General features: G+C 39.4%; 1 protein-coding gene across 1 annotated transcript in view; it reads right to left on the bottom strand.

The window, feature by feature from the left end:
- Positions 1-7000, bottom strand: part of NRP1 (neuropilin 1) — a gene marked incomplete at its 5' end in the record, with an annotated part of 32375 nt that extends 25375 nt beyond the window's left edge. Inside the window, 3 exons of the mRNA XM_009572421.1 lie at positions 1899-2230; positions 3844-3988; positions 6845-7000. Coding sequence (XP_009570716.1) covers positions 1899-2230; positions 3844-3988; positions 6845-7000 — 633 coding nt within the window. The remainder of the gene's footprint in view (positions 1-1898; positions 2231-3843; positions 3989-6844) is intronic.
- Positions 7001-14478: the final 7478 nt, after the last annotated feature.

The raw sequence follows: 14478 nt of genomic DNA, 5'->3' as shown, positions 1-14478 counted from the left end.
GACTCATTATAGCATTCTGTCCCATCCAGCTCCACTTACATTTAAAAATACTACATTCCAGTATTAACATTTTAAATCTCTCAGACTCCCAAATCATAGGATTTATCTGATTTTCTTTAAAGAAAACTTGTGCTTCAGAAGAAAGTTTATTAAATGTCTTGAATTTCTGAAAAGGATTATAATTATGCCATAAGAGATTTGAATTCCAGCCCTCCCCGTTCCATTAATCTTGAAAGTTAATTTCTGGTAGTGATGAAAGCTGAGGATGGGCTCAGTGCGTTAGTTAGCACACTAGTTTTCTTGTCAAACTGCTAACTTCTGACAATGATGGCAAGCGCTTGTATTAGAAAACAGAAAGCCATGCAGCAGACGGCGCACTGCTTTGAAAGCATATGGCATTATTTTTTTCCCTCATTGAGCCACAGTGTAGAAGTACATGTCAAAACAACATCTATTTTAGAAAGAAAATGGTTAGATCCCATTGTTGATTTACACTCTCTTCACACTTTATGATGAAGTCAAAACTCATGGTATCAAGATAAAGGAGCTGACTGCAAAGGCTGAATTCATTTAGTTTTAATCCCCAAAACAAATGATGAAAAGTGATGAGAAGTGAGAAAATGCAGACATATTCAGTGAGATTAAAACAGGAGAGAATGAAGTCCAATATTTACCAAATGTGCCTGGAAAAGCTACATCCATGGGCCCACTCAGCTTTTCCTTTAAGGAAACACAGGTTTGTCCAATGGATGAGTTTAGATAGCAAAACAGCTTTTACATCTGATTTTCAGACTAACGCAGATGAGATACAGAGCAACTCTCAGGATTCCCATCTGCCAAGCACCACACCAATTTGCCTTTTGAGGACACATTTTGGTATATGATTCCCTGGTCATTCTAGTACTGCAGCACCAGTTTGTGAACAGGATGGTGTGCCCACTGGTTTCCGCAAGGAATAGGGTAGGAGGACTAAAAACCAGTTGTGTCTTTTTGAGGCAAAAACGCACTTTTTGATGAGCAACGATAGCAAAATGGGATGGAAGACTTAACGAATGGGATTTGGGGTAAATAAGCTAAATGCTCAGTGCAATTTATGTCCTGAAAAGCATACATTCGAAGACAAAATAGGTACATTCCCAGAAACTTTTCTGGGCCATGCTCATTTTCTTTTCCTTAGCATCTAACCCAGCAATTCATTTGGCCCTCCTCTGTAAATGTCTTGCAGTTTCTGCTTGAACCTAAGAACCAGCTGCCCTTTATTCCCAAGCAACCTCCAAGATGCTTCACTTGTGACTGTATGATAGTACTTTTCACTTGGGATGGGATAACACGTCAAAAACTCCATTACTTTCTTTCAGAGGGACTTGGATTAGACCATTACAGAGAGCCTGTGAAGCTCTCAAAGCAGTCTACAGGCAGTTGAGGAATCCAACAGGTACCCCATGGAGTTAAATAACAGCATTCTCATTCTACAGCTCAGACAAAAAAGAAGCAAAGGAAAAGTAATTCAGTGTCTCAAAAAAGTTCATTCAGTGTCAGCAGAAAAACTGCAGAGGGACCTCTACTTTTTTGGCAGTGTTGCGTATTACCATTGCATGGGATTTTGCAGTAACCTGGGGGCCACAGAGGCACACCACCCTTGTCAGAAATCAAGTCTGAACTAGCTGTTGGATAACAAAACCTTTGCCACAGAGGCGAATATGCTACGGCCAGCTCCTGCCCTCAGGCATGGTACCACTCCCACACCACCCCTTCAGGGTTGCTGCTCTAGCAGTCCTCCTGCTTGGCTTCATCCCAGCTGTGTGCCTTTTCTGAGGTCAGAGATAGATGTGTAAGAAATTAATGCAAGGGTTTTTTTAATGCAACTTTTGTTTTTAGTGCAGTTCTTTCCTCCTTACCTTTATCTTTTTCTTGCTGGAATCCATGATCATTTTCCAATCTGATCCATTGTTGCTGTAGCCAATTTTAAATTTTTTCATGAATACTTTGTTTTCTCTGTGCTTGCCTCCTTGGACAATTATGCCCCTCACTTTTTTTTCTTCACCAAGGTCAATTTGAAGCCATTCGTTTGTATACGGATGAGTAGTTGGTGGCAGCGCCCAACCTGACCGGCTTGTTATGAGGCGAGCATTTTCCGGGATCCAGTTTCGATCAACTTGAGTAGATGCAGTAATCTGAGAGTCAGGAATGAGCCCAGACACCATACCCAGCATCCCAGAGCAAGGATAATCTACAGAGGAAAAACCAAATAGTTAATCTGAACAAGCACCAAAACAGAAACAGGACATATCAGTCAGTCAACTGTCATAAGCAATTACTTATTTCTTTCTTATATCCAAAATCTTTCTGGATTTGTATATAATTTTCATTTGTTCAAACTTGCACATCCTAGTTTTGGCAGGAAGTACCAAAATACCACAAGTATTTCTGGCTTGATGGGAATGAAAAGGATCAGAAAATCCTATTCTATTCTTGTTTTCTATTCTTCTTGCTAAGGCAAAGAGTGCAGGGTCACGTCCGAATTTGTGAATATTTCTCTAGAGAAAACTTCCAAAATCAGCCAAAACCTGGTTGCAGATTACTTAATTTTGGTAATACTGGAAATGGAAACCTTTTATACATTCTGTAAAATATAATTTATTGCTGTACTTGAGATTTTCCTATTGTATTTCTTTGGTCTTTCAGGCTTTTTCGAATGACACAGAAGTTAAATAGTTGCTTCTTTTATGGTCCCAGGTAAATATAAATTAAAAGTAGGAAAAGCTGCTAACAAGAAATGAAGATTTCCAATATAGAATGTAACAGCAGTTCCGCTGATATTACCTTTGAAATATCTAATTGAAAAGATTTCATAGAATGACCTGGAATTCTATAACATAATAATCAGTGATCTCATTTTCCTGCTGTATGGAAACCAGTCCTAAGAAAAATTTTCAAGACTAAAGAAACACCTTAAGGGAAAAAAAAATATCCCTAGAACTATTAAAAATTAGTGCCAATGAACTGTATTAAGTGCTATAAAATGACACCAGATATTTTTTAGAAAAATCAGCTTTGTAAAAAATATTAAATCATAAACATTTTCTTTAATCTATAACTTGTTGTATTTTTACTTTACATATAAAAACGCCTCCACTTTGTAGGAGTTATAGAAATCCTAAGTCTAGAAAAAAAGGACTTCTAAAAAAATTCCTGCTTGTGCTTGTTTTTTTTTTTAAGATAGTATTTTGATGATAATGAATGCCTTTTGCTGTTATTTCAGAAAGCACTTTGGACAATTATTTTCATAGTTAACTGTGTGATATGAAGGAGTTACATTCCAATACTGATCACTAGTGGGAACCTGACTATATATGTCCAGTTGCTTGAATAGGCTTCAGATCTAAGTGTTTGTATCTTGCAATGCTCTTAAACCTAGTTATGTATATTTATTCCTTGGGAAACCTGCTGAGAACTACCTACAAATAGAAGGCATGAGGGAGAGGGACTCAAGGGCTAGGAAGGAAAAACAAGATGGGAATTTGCAAAATATTTCTGTATCTCAGGTATTTTGCATGGACCTGTAAAATAATTGCAAGAAAAGTAATGAAACCTTTTTTTTTTTCACTTCTTAAAGCTGAACACCTGAAAGATAATGCCAGAACAACATTCAGATAACACTGGATGTTTGGGTTGTTGTGTTTTATTTTCTTTATGGTTTTTTTTCACATTTCTACATTCAGTGAACGTAGACTGCTGTAGACCACAGTGGAAATAGTGAAGATGCATTTCACTCATAAAAATAAAACCCACAGCATAGGCAAAATAAATTCCCTTGGTTTTAAAATCCTTCCCAAGACCTACCTGTTATCTTGCAGCCATAAACTTCAAATCTCAGTGATACTCCATTTTCCCAAGACACAGGTCTAATTCGCACAAACCGTGTTAAAACTGGTTTGGCAAAAGGTCTGTAAACAACCTCAGTGGGATTGCTATTCCCTTGAAACACCTTTGTGTGGAAAGAAAAAGTATATATTTGTTAGGCTTTCTCTTACATGGTGTTTATAATTCTGTGTTTTACAGATAGTTACGATACAAGGTCTAACCAGGGTTATTTTGGTGGGGGGGGATGAGACAGAAGACTTGCATGGGGAACTATTTCATTAAACTCCTAACACAATTTTTGCAGACAGAAAAACTTTCCTCGGGGAGGAAAAAAGAAGACGTAAGGTGTTCAATGACACTAAAAAATACTTGCCACCTGCAGAGTCCCATAACACACCATAACGCTGCAGAGCAGACCAGGAGAGCTCAGGGTCATCTTGAGAGCGGGAGCTCACCTGAGTGCAGCAAGGGTCTGTCCACTCCCTGCCTATTTTGAGTGTTCCTAATGCCCAGATCTATATGCAGGAATGACGTACACTGGTCTTTGTCACCCAAGGACTGCCGTGTCCTGGAAGAATCCCTCAATGCCCCACTAAGGCAGTTTTACTCTTCGTATACTCGTAGAATGATGTAAAAAGCTACAGAACCTCACGCCCGAATTAAAGGTTTGGATTTCAATTAGACCACATAAAAATCCTACACGGAGTTAGGATAAAAACATATATTATTTTGCCATCCTTGGGCTTCAGAGTTTCGCAGAGTGTATCATGCAAACCTTGCTTTGTTAACCTTCCTTTTAAACAAGTACTCAAACTTTCTTTCTCCTTGCATACTGAGATGGAAATCTATTTAAAATATATATAGCAGGCTCTAAGATTTTCTCTGTGTCCCCTGAGGCTAACAGTCAAATTAGGTGAAACAATGAGACTTCCACAAGAAGGGACAGCATTGTGCTGTGCTTTCATGTTGAGGATCCTGCAGACGCGCTCCTTCCTAGCAGAGCCGAAACCTTGCAACGTTCTAGTCCAAAGAAGGTGATTCAGTTTCCTGCTTCTTCCTCACGTAGAGAGGTCCAATTTCCTGTTGTTTTCCATGGATACAAACCCCTCTCCTTTTATGGGAGATTCTCCCATTTCTTACACACACTACTTTCCTGTTTGTTACTTGCAATAACCGCACTAATTTGGAGTGGAGGCCAGCAGCACACAGCTGTCAACTCATCAGGCTCTGTTATACCTCAAGTAATTTAATATAGGAGTTTCATATCTAGCAAGAGATTTTAAATGGAGCTACGTTTCTTTTCAGCAACTTTTTTTCTCTGGGAGGACCTGCTGCAGTTTTCTCAAGGTCTGTATCTGACAGAGGAAATGAGTCTTTTCTCAAAAGTACACAACTCCTTATATGTGGTTAGTGCAACACTCATGTAAGGCTTCCTTGAAGAGATCTGCGGCTGCCTGCTTTTGTTGTTCCTTCAGTAGCCAAGTCTCCTTAACTTTTCATTTGAATAAAAATATCAGAGGAAGACTGTAGCTTTTTCTTGTCCTTGTCAACAGCAAAATATTACCATTTTAGAAACCTGATTTTTTTATAAACCCTTTGAACAAGTAACACAGGTTTAGGAGGTGTTCTTACTAATTAAGGACAGCGTGTACAATAGAAACTCATGTAAAATACATTCTTGGAGAGTTTACAAATTGAAGCTGGTAATGAAAATCAGGCATGGTCTGATTTTGAAAGAGACATTTGTTCAGATTATGGGAACCAGAACCAGGAAACCCTGTGCCTCATACCAGCCGCAGTGTTGGCTCCTCTTGTGACTTTGGGCAAGTCAGTCATTGTACCTTTATACATTATTACACAGTGCCCACATTGTGGCATTTGACCTTCTAAAGTCCTTCTCTGTAAAACCAGGATAACACCTGTCAAAGAGAAGCTTTCAGGATTCATTTTTTATTGTTTTACAGAGTGCTTCAAAGAAGAAATATGTATGTGTTAATCACTGCTACCATTTTGATTAGATAAGTGTAGTCGACTTGGCATAGCACTTACAGATGAATCAGGGACAAACCAGTAACCAAATATTTAGAGCTAGATATGGTTACCCTGATAGAGTTTAATATTACACAGCTCTTCTGGGTCTCCACAGAAGGGTCACAAAAAAGCTATTTTGAAGGGAGGCACCACAAAACCTTTCCAGTTGCATCAGCCCCTGGCAGTCTCTGGGGATGCTGCTCCCGGGCACATCCTGAGCGAGGTGGGAAGGGAGGCACAGCCTCACTGGGACTGTTCATGTGAGAGTTGGAGCAGAATTGACTTCTCAGTAATGAGCTTTATGCTCATGGTAGCGGATAATGAAGATTTTTCTTATGAGTGTCTAAAGCTGTTTCATTGGGAGGTCACAGAGAGCAAATCCGCTGATAAATGGAAAGGTGATAAAAATCTATAAGGATGGAAAGATGTGCCTAATTATCTGTCTGCATGACCCCCGTCACTGAGATGCTTGGAAGTCTAATGAACTACTAATGACTTGCTAGCACTCCTGCAAGACAGCATGGCTGTGCACAGGTAGCTGAGGCACTGACACATTGCATACCCAGAGCTTCACTGTAGATAAGGGATCTACATATTTTTAAAAAGGTTCCCCATAATGTTTTCCTCAAGGTCATGTAGATAATCTCTGGCAAACTGGGAAACAGCAGCACACTCCAGGGAAAAGACCCAAACCACTCAAATTCTGGTGCGTACAACAGATGGGGCAGCACCTTGCACCCTTTTCACCTGCTCTAGGCTTTGGATAAACAATTTCTGTGGCCCATCACTACTGAGACAATAGCTATCTTTTGGATTTGGGATATTGTTAACCTGATCATGCTGATTAAACCTATGATACCTTATTCCTCTTTTTTTAACAACTGATAGTAACTAAACAGTTCAATAGCCTATTTCTTGGCCAAAGTGAGGTAAAAGAGAAAAGACTTACAACAGGCTTGTTTCCCTCCTTCAGTGTAATCCAGTCCTCTCCATTGGAGCTGACATCTACGCGGTATGTTTTCAGATAATATTCTTTCTTTGTTTCTTTCGAGATGGCTCCTTGGGTCCCAATTCCAGAAACAAAGCGGAGAAGGCCTAGATCTACCTGTCGTAAGGAATGAGAATGTGAGGACAACCCGTTCAGACATAACAGCAATGCAGAAGTGACACCCCCCCACCCATGTTTTACAGAGATAATAAGGATTTTATATAAAGGAAATTGCAGCATATTGTTGATAATAACATAGCCATAATCTCCTCTTTTGTAAACAGTGTCATCACAGGAGATGGGAACATTTGCCTAATTAGCCAGGAGAGCTATTCAAATGCCAGAGAATTATCTTTCCTCTATAGGGGAGGAACCAGAGACCCCATGAGTGCGAGTGGGAACCACTGGACTGCAGAGAAGTTACTAGAGAAGTTCCTCAAGGACCAGTCTGGTGAACAATCTTACTTAACACTTTCATTAACTACCTTGCATAGATGCTAATGAAATTCACTGAGAAAAGCTGCAAGGCATTGTCAAGACAGAGAGCACTGAATGACCCTGAGGACCCCTTAGAAATGGGATGAAATTTAATAGTACAGTATCAAAGTCATGCACTTAGGGAATAACAACAAGAATTCTGCTAAAATGCAGGAGCTCATCACTTGCAAACAGAAGAGGAGAAAAGAATCCCGTGGTGTATTAGTCACAAGATGATTAAGAATCACTGTGTGATTTTGTTGGGAAAAAAGGCAAATGAGTTGCTTGTACTGTATGATGTATTTGAAGAAAACAGAAAGAAGCATTAATACAAGTGCAATAATTCTGTTCCAACTGTCAAATGTAGTGAACTTTAATCATTAGAAAATAATGGCATTTTGAACTTGCTGGAGAAATGAACGCTACGATGTGCACATGAATGCATGTGCCTTCTCTCTTCTTCACTCATTCTCTGTCTTTCTCCTTTGCTCATGAAGTTACATTGCAACCAAATGAACACGGGATTTAGGTTAACCTTCCCCTCCCCCAGTTATTTATCTGTCATCCAGATCTGTTTCCTGATCTCGTTCATCATGTGGCATCACAGAAGTTGTACCGGCACAGTTGAGGGGATGATGTGGGGTGCAGGAGTGCGGCTACCCAAGTCAGTTCTGCTAGCAAAAGAAACCTTTGTCCCAGTGCACAAGTCCAGCTGCCAAATGGCTGAAACTAGGCACAAAACTCTCTCGCAGCCAGGTTGATGACCACAGCTTTGAAACACCTGCCTTTCTTTAGCCATAATGACAAACCAATCAAAATCAAATTCATCACCCTCTTTCTCCACAGCTAGAACCTCCTCTTTGTTTCCTAAAGCAAACCGTTTAATTTCAATATAAAATGACACTATTCACAAAATATTACAGTAATTTATTCCTCTAAACTTCAGTTGTCCAGACTTTAGTAGGATAATAATAGGTTGAATTAACCCTTCTCAAGCAAATGTCCCATGAATGTCTCAGGCTTTTTCATTATTTCCAAAGTATGCAGGATACAGAATATACGTCCCCTGTGTCCCAGAGGCATCCTTTTTCCTGGATGTATGTCATATATCCAAAGGCGCTGGAGCGGATAAATCAACATGCCCTGCATTCTCCCTCAAAAGGCTGAAGAAAGTGCTATTGAGGACAGACTGGCTGTGCTCTCAATGCCCATGTCATATACAAGGCATTTTGAAGTCTTCCAACACAAGAATAGCAGCCTTGTGTATGACAGATAGAACTAGCTTTCAGGGCAAAGCCCGGGCCCCTGCCCCAGTTTTTAAGGCTGGTAAAGTCTGTATGTAACATTGTCTTTAGGGGTGAAATACTGCTACATTTTGTTTTGTCGTGATAAAAAAATTCAGTCTTAAAAAAAATAAAAAACCCCAGCACCACCTTACTAAAACAATCAAGTGATTTAAAGTAACTGGAGAGTCTCAGATGTTAGATTGTTGCAATCTGAAAGTTAATGGGGGAATCTGGGCATCATTGCACTGAGCAATCTCAGCTTAACTTCAAATGCTCTCCAAACTGTACTCTGCTGATTGTAAAGTGTGCTGCACCCAGTTATGTCCAATACCACATTCACTTCCAGGCTGAAGTGCACTTGAAAATCTGGAAGTCTGAGGGAGTGCAGAGCTAAGTTATTTAAATGATCTGCTTCTCTTACAATTTGAAACAGCTCTTCAGTTTTGAAATGATTAGGGTCCCAAGCCTGTACTGTTCCAACTGATTTGAAATTATTCTAGTAGGGGCTTTTTAATATACAGTAAGTACTTCATTGTGAATGAAGTCAAGCAATGGCCTATTACAAGAGTTCTAGGCATTTGAAGCCAAGTTAAAATTTAACATTGGGGGTTTATGGGAAGGTTTGATTAGCTGATGCCTGAGCTAACAATTACATCTACTTGTCACTGATCGCTCAGGCAACTCAGGCTTGTCCCATCAGAGAGCTTCAGGTGCCCAAATTTTGCTCAGTCCCAAATGCTGGTATTCAATATACCCCCTTAACTCTCGTGGCACTGAATATCCTACAGCACCTAGCCCACTGCCCAGAACTGAGTCCTAAACATGCAAAGGATTTAGACATCTACCTTCATGGCTAAAACCTGGCAGAATTCAAAAGGTAGGCAGAAATTCTCCTGCCAGAAGTTAACAGCTCACCGGGCAAGAGTGAGACTGAGAAGACCTCTAATTTATTGCCTATAGGTAGGGAAGAGGCAACCGCATTAGCACTCCTGGCTCCAGTAACTGTGTAATACAGTACAGGAGGAGGCGGGCACCTCTTGTCATTAGGGAGAACATCTCACATAGATGTGCTCTCTCCGGATGAGCAAATCTTTACGTGCTTCTTGAAAACTGGAACTATGTCAACAGCAGTCCTCTCCTGGAGCGCCTGGAGGCTGATGGCTCGAGTGTTCAGCTGCGTGCTACAGCTTTAAACCCCTTGCAAAAGCAAGCTGTAACCCCAGACCTGCCACATGCCAGAGGGTGTTTGCTCAGAAGTTGATAGAGGAAAAAAGAATAAACTTTCTCCATCAGTGTTTTGTGAGAAAGGAGCAGTGCAAAGAAGAAAGGTGGGGCTAAGCAGCAGAGAAGCAGAAGGGTTAGAGATTTTAAGTGCTAACTCTGACTCAGTGCAGTGGTCCAGGAGAGAGGTAGAGCTTAAGGCAATTTCCTCCCTTTGACAGTTCTTTGCAGTGGCCTCGGAGGAATTGCTCCTCTCCAGGTGCATACAAACAGAATTGCAACACTGAGCACCCCTCTGTGGTGCCTAAGTATGTTTGTAAATCAAGCTCTAAATGTACCAATCTTCTTCTCTAAGTAAGGTGATAGAATAAATAATGTAGAAGACTACCTTGGAAACTGCATGACACATCTTAAGGAGCTGTTAAGCTCACCTTCATTAATCACTTTGTGATGTATTTTGTTTTCTTTCCAATGTCTTTTGAAACTTTGCTTTCTGTAAAATGCAAAATTATGCATAAAATACACCTTCTAAATGTCACAGGGACTGCTCAGAGTTGAAGTTCAACCATATCAACTGCTATTAACAACTGGAACCTGAAAGTACCAAAATGTAGCTGTGGTAAGACACAGCTCTTCTGTACCATGTTATCCAGGGGAATCATTGCAGAGGGCAGCAGCTCTAGTACAGATGTGTCACCAAACAGATAGGAATTCTCATGCTTTTTGGAGGCTTATGCCTAGAGAGTCCAACTGTCTGTGTAATTTCCAGTCAGCTTAGGATGTCCTCTCCGCAGAGGTCTCCAAGTGTTAACATGACCAGAGGCAATCCATTTTTCTCAGATCCAGTCTCCTCCAGCTGAGATAGTAATACAAATCTTTTAACAACTAGCTTTTTGTTTTGGGCTTCTTGTCCTTTTTTGTTTCAAGAACTTGTGTTTCACGTTAAAATGAACTGTGGAGAGAGGTGGTGATGAAATACAGTACTTTTGAAGATGAACATCAAATGCATTTCCCTGCAATTATTTGACATTTAACTTTCTGCACATATGATAAACAAACATCTGGTATTTATTTTAGAGGATGCAAGCGATTTTGTAAGTTATTGCATGCTGTATGGCTGTGATCTGAGACAGGCGGCTGTCTCTAAACCTGAAATCATGACATTTCATTTCCACGACCAGAGTTTTAGCTTTGACTAACTGCAGTATGTTGTTAGTTCTTTTTTTCAAATTTTGCTCACTTTCATTCAGATTAAAAAGCATCTCTCTCCTGGAAAATGATGCCTTAGGGCCTCATCCAACAAACACAGCCTTTGATAATTGCCTATGCTGCAATGTGACTGCCTTTATTGGTAAGTATAAGACTAGAGGCAGACTTGCCTATAGCAATGGGCCTCTAACTTACAATAAATGAGGAACATCTCAAGTGTGTATTTTTTTCCAGGAGAGAAATGCTCATATTCAAAAAGCACCAATTGTTCCTACTTCTAAAATAAATTTATTTCCTGTGAAAGCGTATTGGAAGACGCTAGCTGTTTCTACATATGAATTACTTTCTCTCTATTTATTCTGCAATATCTTTTAGCATCCAGGAAAAATATTTTCATTGCTGTCTTACTGTCTCCAAAAAATGTGGGTGGGTGACACATTTTTAAGACATAGATATGCAAGGAGTGGCATACACATTTTATTAGATACCAGTTAAGGAGAAGGAAAAAGAATAACATTTTGCTCTGCACAATGTATCATGTAGCAAATCTTAGCAAACTGCTGGATAAAGAACAATACACAACATGCACAACTTGAAATGAATATTGCTGCTTCCTGTCACCATACATAACCATGTCATAGTATGGAAGACCTTATTTTCAGAATGAAAATCTGCGTAGCTAAATAAAATACAGTCATTGAGGGAGCTGTATCAAGGGAGCAGTTTTACCAGCTTTTAACACTCCTACTGTAGGTCTGTTCAACAGCCTGAGAAAATAAAGGACAAAGTGCTGGAGTTTGATTAACAACAGGAAGCTTTTTGTTGTGGGCATCTCTTGTGGCTTGAAAAGCTGTATAATCCATCACTTGACACAACATACCAAAGTAAATATTTTTAGAGAACTGTGTCATTTCCCTAGATAGCATACAGTGCTCTGAGTCAGATTAACTGTTGTGACGCTTCACCGTTCTTCTGTCAAATATTTAATTAAGCAAGAGTTGATCTTTTTTATTAGGTGTTGCTGTTGATTTGACCAATCATGCTCTCCCGTGATGTATATACAACTACCACTTAATTCCTTTATTTATTGAGCTTTAAGTAAAGAAGAATATAATGCTAAGTAAAAATGGCACAGGGTGTAGTAGAAATTCTGAAAATAATTTCATTAATTTGCTTGGAAAATCACTTCCAAAAGTCTTCGTCCTTGTAATGAGTAGTCATTACAAGAGCACAACTCCCTGATTAATGACAGGGTGTAAGTATTCATCCTGGGTTTAAGTAAAAATAGTTAAGGCTGTAAACCATCTCAGATCTTTGTGCAAAATTCTCAGTGATATTTGTGGCAGCTCCATAAAGTGAAGAGAAAATATTGCTGTTAGTAAGATCTCTCCTGAGTCACCGAAGTCTTTCTCAGTGACCTTGACAGCAACATCCTGAAAGCCCCAGAAGAGAAAGCAGCTAATCACATGCTCAACTTCTAGTCTGTGCCTAACGACTGTCCTCAGTCAGTATGCTTTACTGAACTGATGCTTATGTGACTTGGCAAAAACGGGGAAGCATGAAAGAGAAGACGAGCAAACATTCATGCCAAAGAAATAGGAATGCTTGGCAGCAAAAAGGAAATGAAATTCCTTTAGCAGTTGAAATATTCCTCACAATCTTCACCTTCTGCCCAAATCCTTTTCTTCAGCAGAAAAACGTAAATGTAAAGAGTAGACTCAAAGGATGCTATCACATTGAGATACTGATGTTGGGATTGCAGTACTGAGTACAGTAATTTTTTTTAGAGGTAGATCAGCCAGTTTCTACAAGAGAAAATTTAAGATAATGAAGAAAAAGTATGACTGATGAACATAAGAGAACCTTAGTCATCATTATGGGGCTCATTCAGGAAGGAAAAGATGCAGAAAGTGTAAGAAAAATGAAATCCAGAAACAAAAAGGAAGAAAGAAAAGACAAGAAAAAATGAAAGAAAAGGTCTCTGTGTCTCTGACAGAGAAAAGATAATGCTTGTGTGGGCTGTGTTGCATCTGGATTCATGGCACATTCTCCCACTCTTATGTTAATTTTTTTTTGCATAAATCAGAAGCAACTAATTAAAAAAGAAATATTTAATTCTGACATGTTCTTTGAACTGGTGTTCCATCTGGTTCTGTTTGAATAGTAAAATCTGCTGTGGTTGTAAAAATTGGCAAGCAGCACTCTGGTAAAGAGAAACAAAAGAGACTCAGTACAGCAGGTTAATACACTAGCATTTCAACTTGAGACATTTCCAGAATTCAGCAAACCAAATCGCTCCAGTATGGAAACTATAAAGATCAAATGTGAAAGAGAAATGCTGCGAGTGGGCCGGGACAAGCACTGCCACTGGTACACATTAGCTCTGTGTGATATTTTTAGTGTGAGTCTTTGAAGGAGTTTGGTTTAAAAGCAAGGGCAATGCAATGCTCCCCTGAAATGGGCTCACTGTATTGTATGAAATGCGTCCAGTGCACATGCAGTGATAGGGAACGATGCTTCTGCTATTCATTTGCAAGCTCCACCTTACGCATTCATGTGGTGCTCTGATGTAACACGATCGTTATTCAGAAGACTCAGAAGAAAATACCTTGTTCTTAATTTATTTTTTCACTTGAAAACTACTTAAAACCTGAACACCAAGATACAATAAACTCTGGTAACAAAGGGAGGAAAATGTAATCGTATTGGGATTTCTATAGGCTCTGGGATCTAAGTAATCAGCATCTTATGCCATTCGAACCCTCTCTGCAGCAATGAAGAGAAAGGCTGATTAACTCCCAGTGCTTTAGAAAAAGATTGTTTTACATCTTGCAGGAGCATATCTTGCTGTGAAATATTACTTCTTTAAAATGAAAACCTTTGCTTCAGTGCTACATTAACTTGCAAATGGATAACCTAAGACATGTACAATGACTTGGTCAAAAAGGGAGGAATGTGAATGGCCCCTTTCTCCAGCTAAGATACTTAGGAACCCTTGCTGAGCAATAAATGAGTCAGGAACGTAATACTTTTAATTAACGTTTTCTGAATACTTATTTGTAATTTACATTTAATTTTAAACCTGAGCTTAATCCTCTGATCTGGAATGAAGACAACTATTTAGTGCAGTTTGAATGTAACCTTCCCCAGTTTGTGTTAGAAACTATAGAAAAGGGAAACTCTATAGCAATACTTGCAGAACCACTCTTTTCTGAGAGAAGGACATAATTGTAGGACTTTTTTTCCCCCAAGTGTACTGAGCAACTAATGCACAAATGGGAAACAAGTAATCCAAAGCTTCTGTATCAGACTGATTCACATGTGAATAACTAGGCTTTGGGTGGCAAACATTGAATTTTGCCTATAAAGTTCTTCTGTAGCATTTTCTTGCCAGCTGCTGTC

Source organism: Fulmarus glacialis, unplaced genomic scaffold (genome assembly GCF_000690835.1).
Source record: "Fulmarus glacialis isolate BGI_N327 unplaced genomic scaffold, ASM69083v1 scaffold8352, whole genome shotgun sequence".
NCBI classification, from domain to species: Eukaryota; Metazoa; Chordata; class Aves; order Procellariiformes; family Procellariidae; genus Fulmarus; species Fulmarus glacialis.
This window is presented reverse-complemented; position numbering and strand designations above follow the sequence as displayed.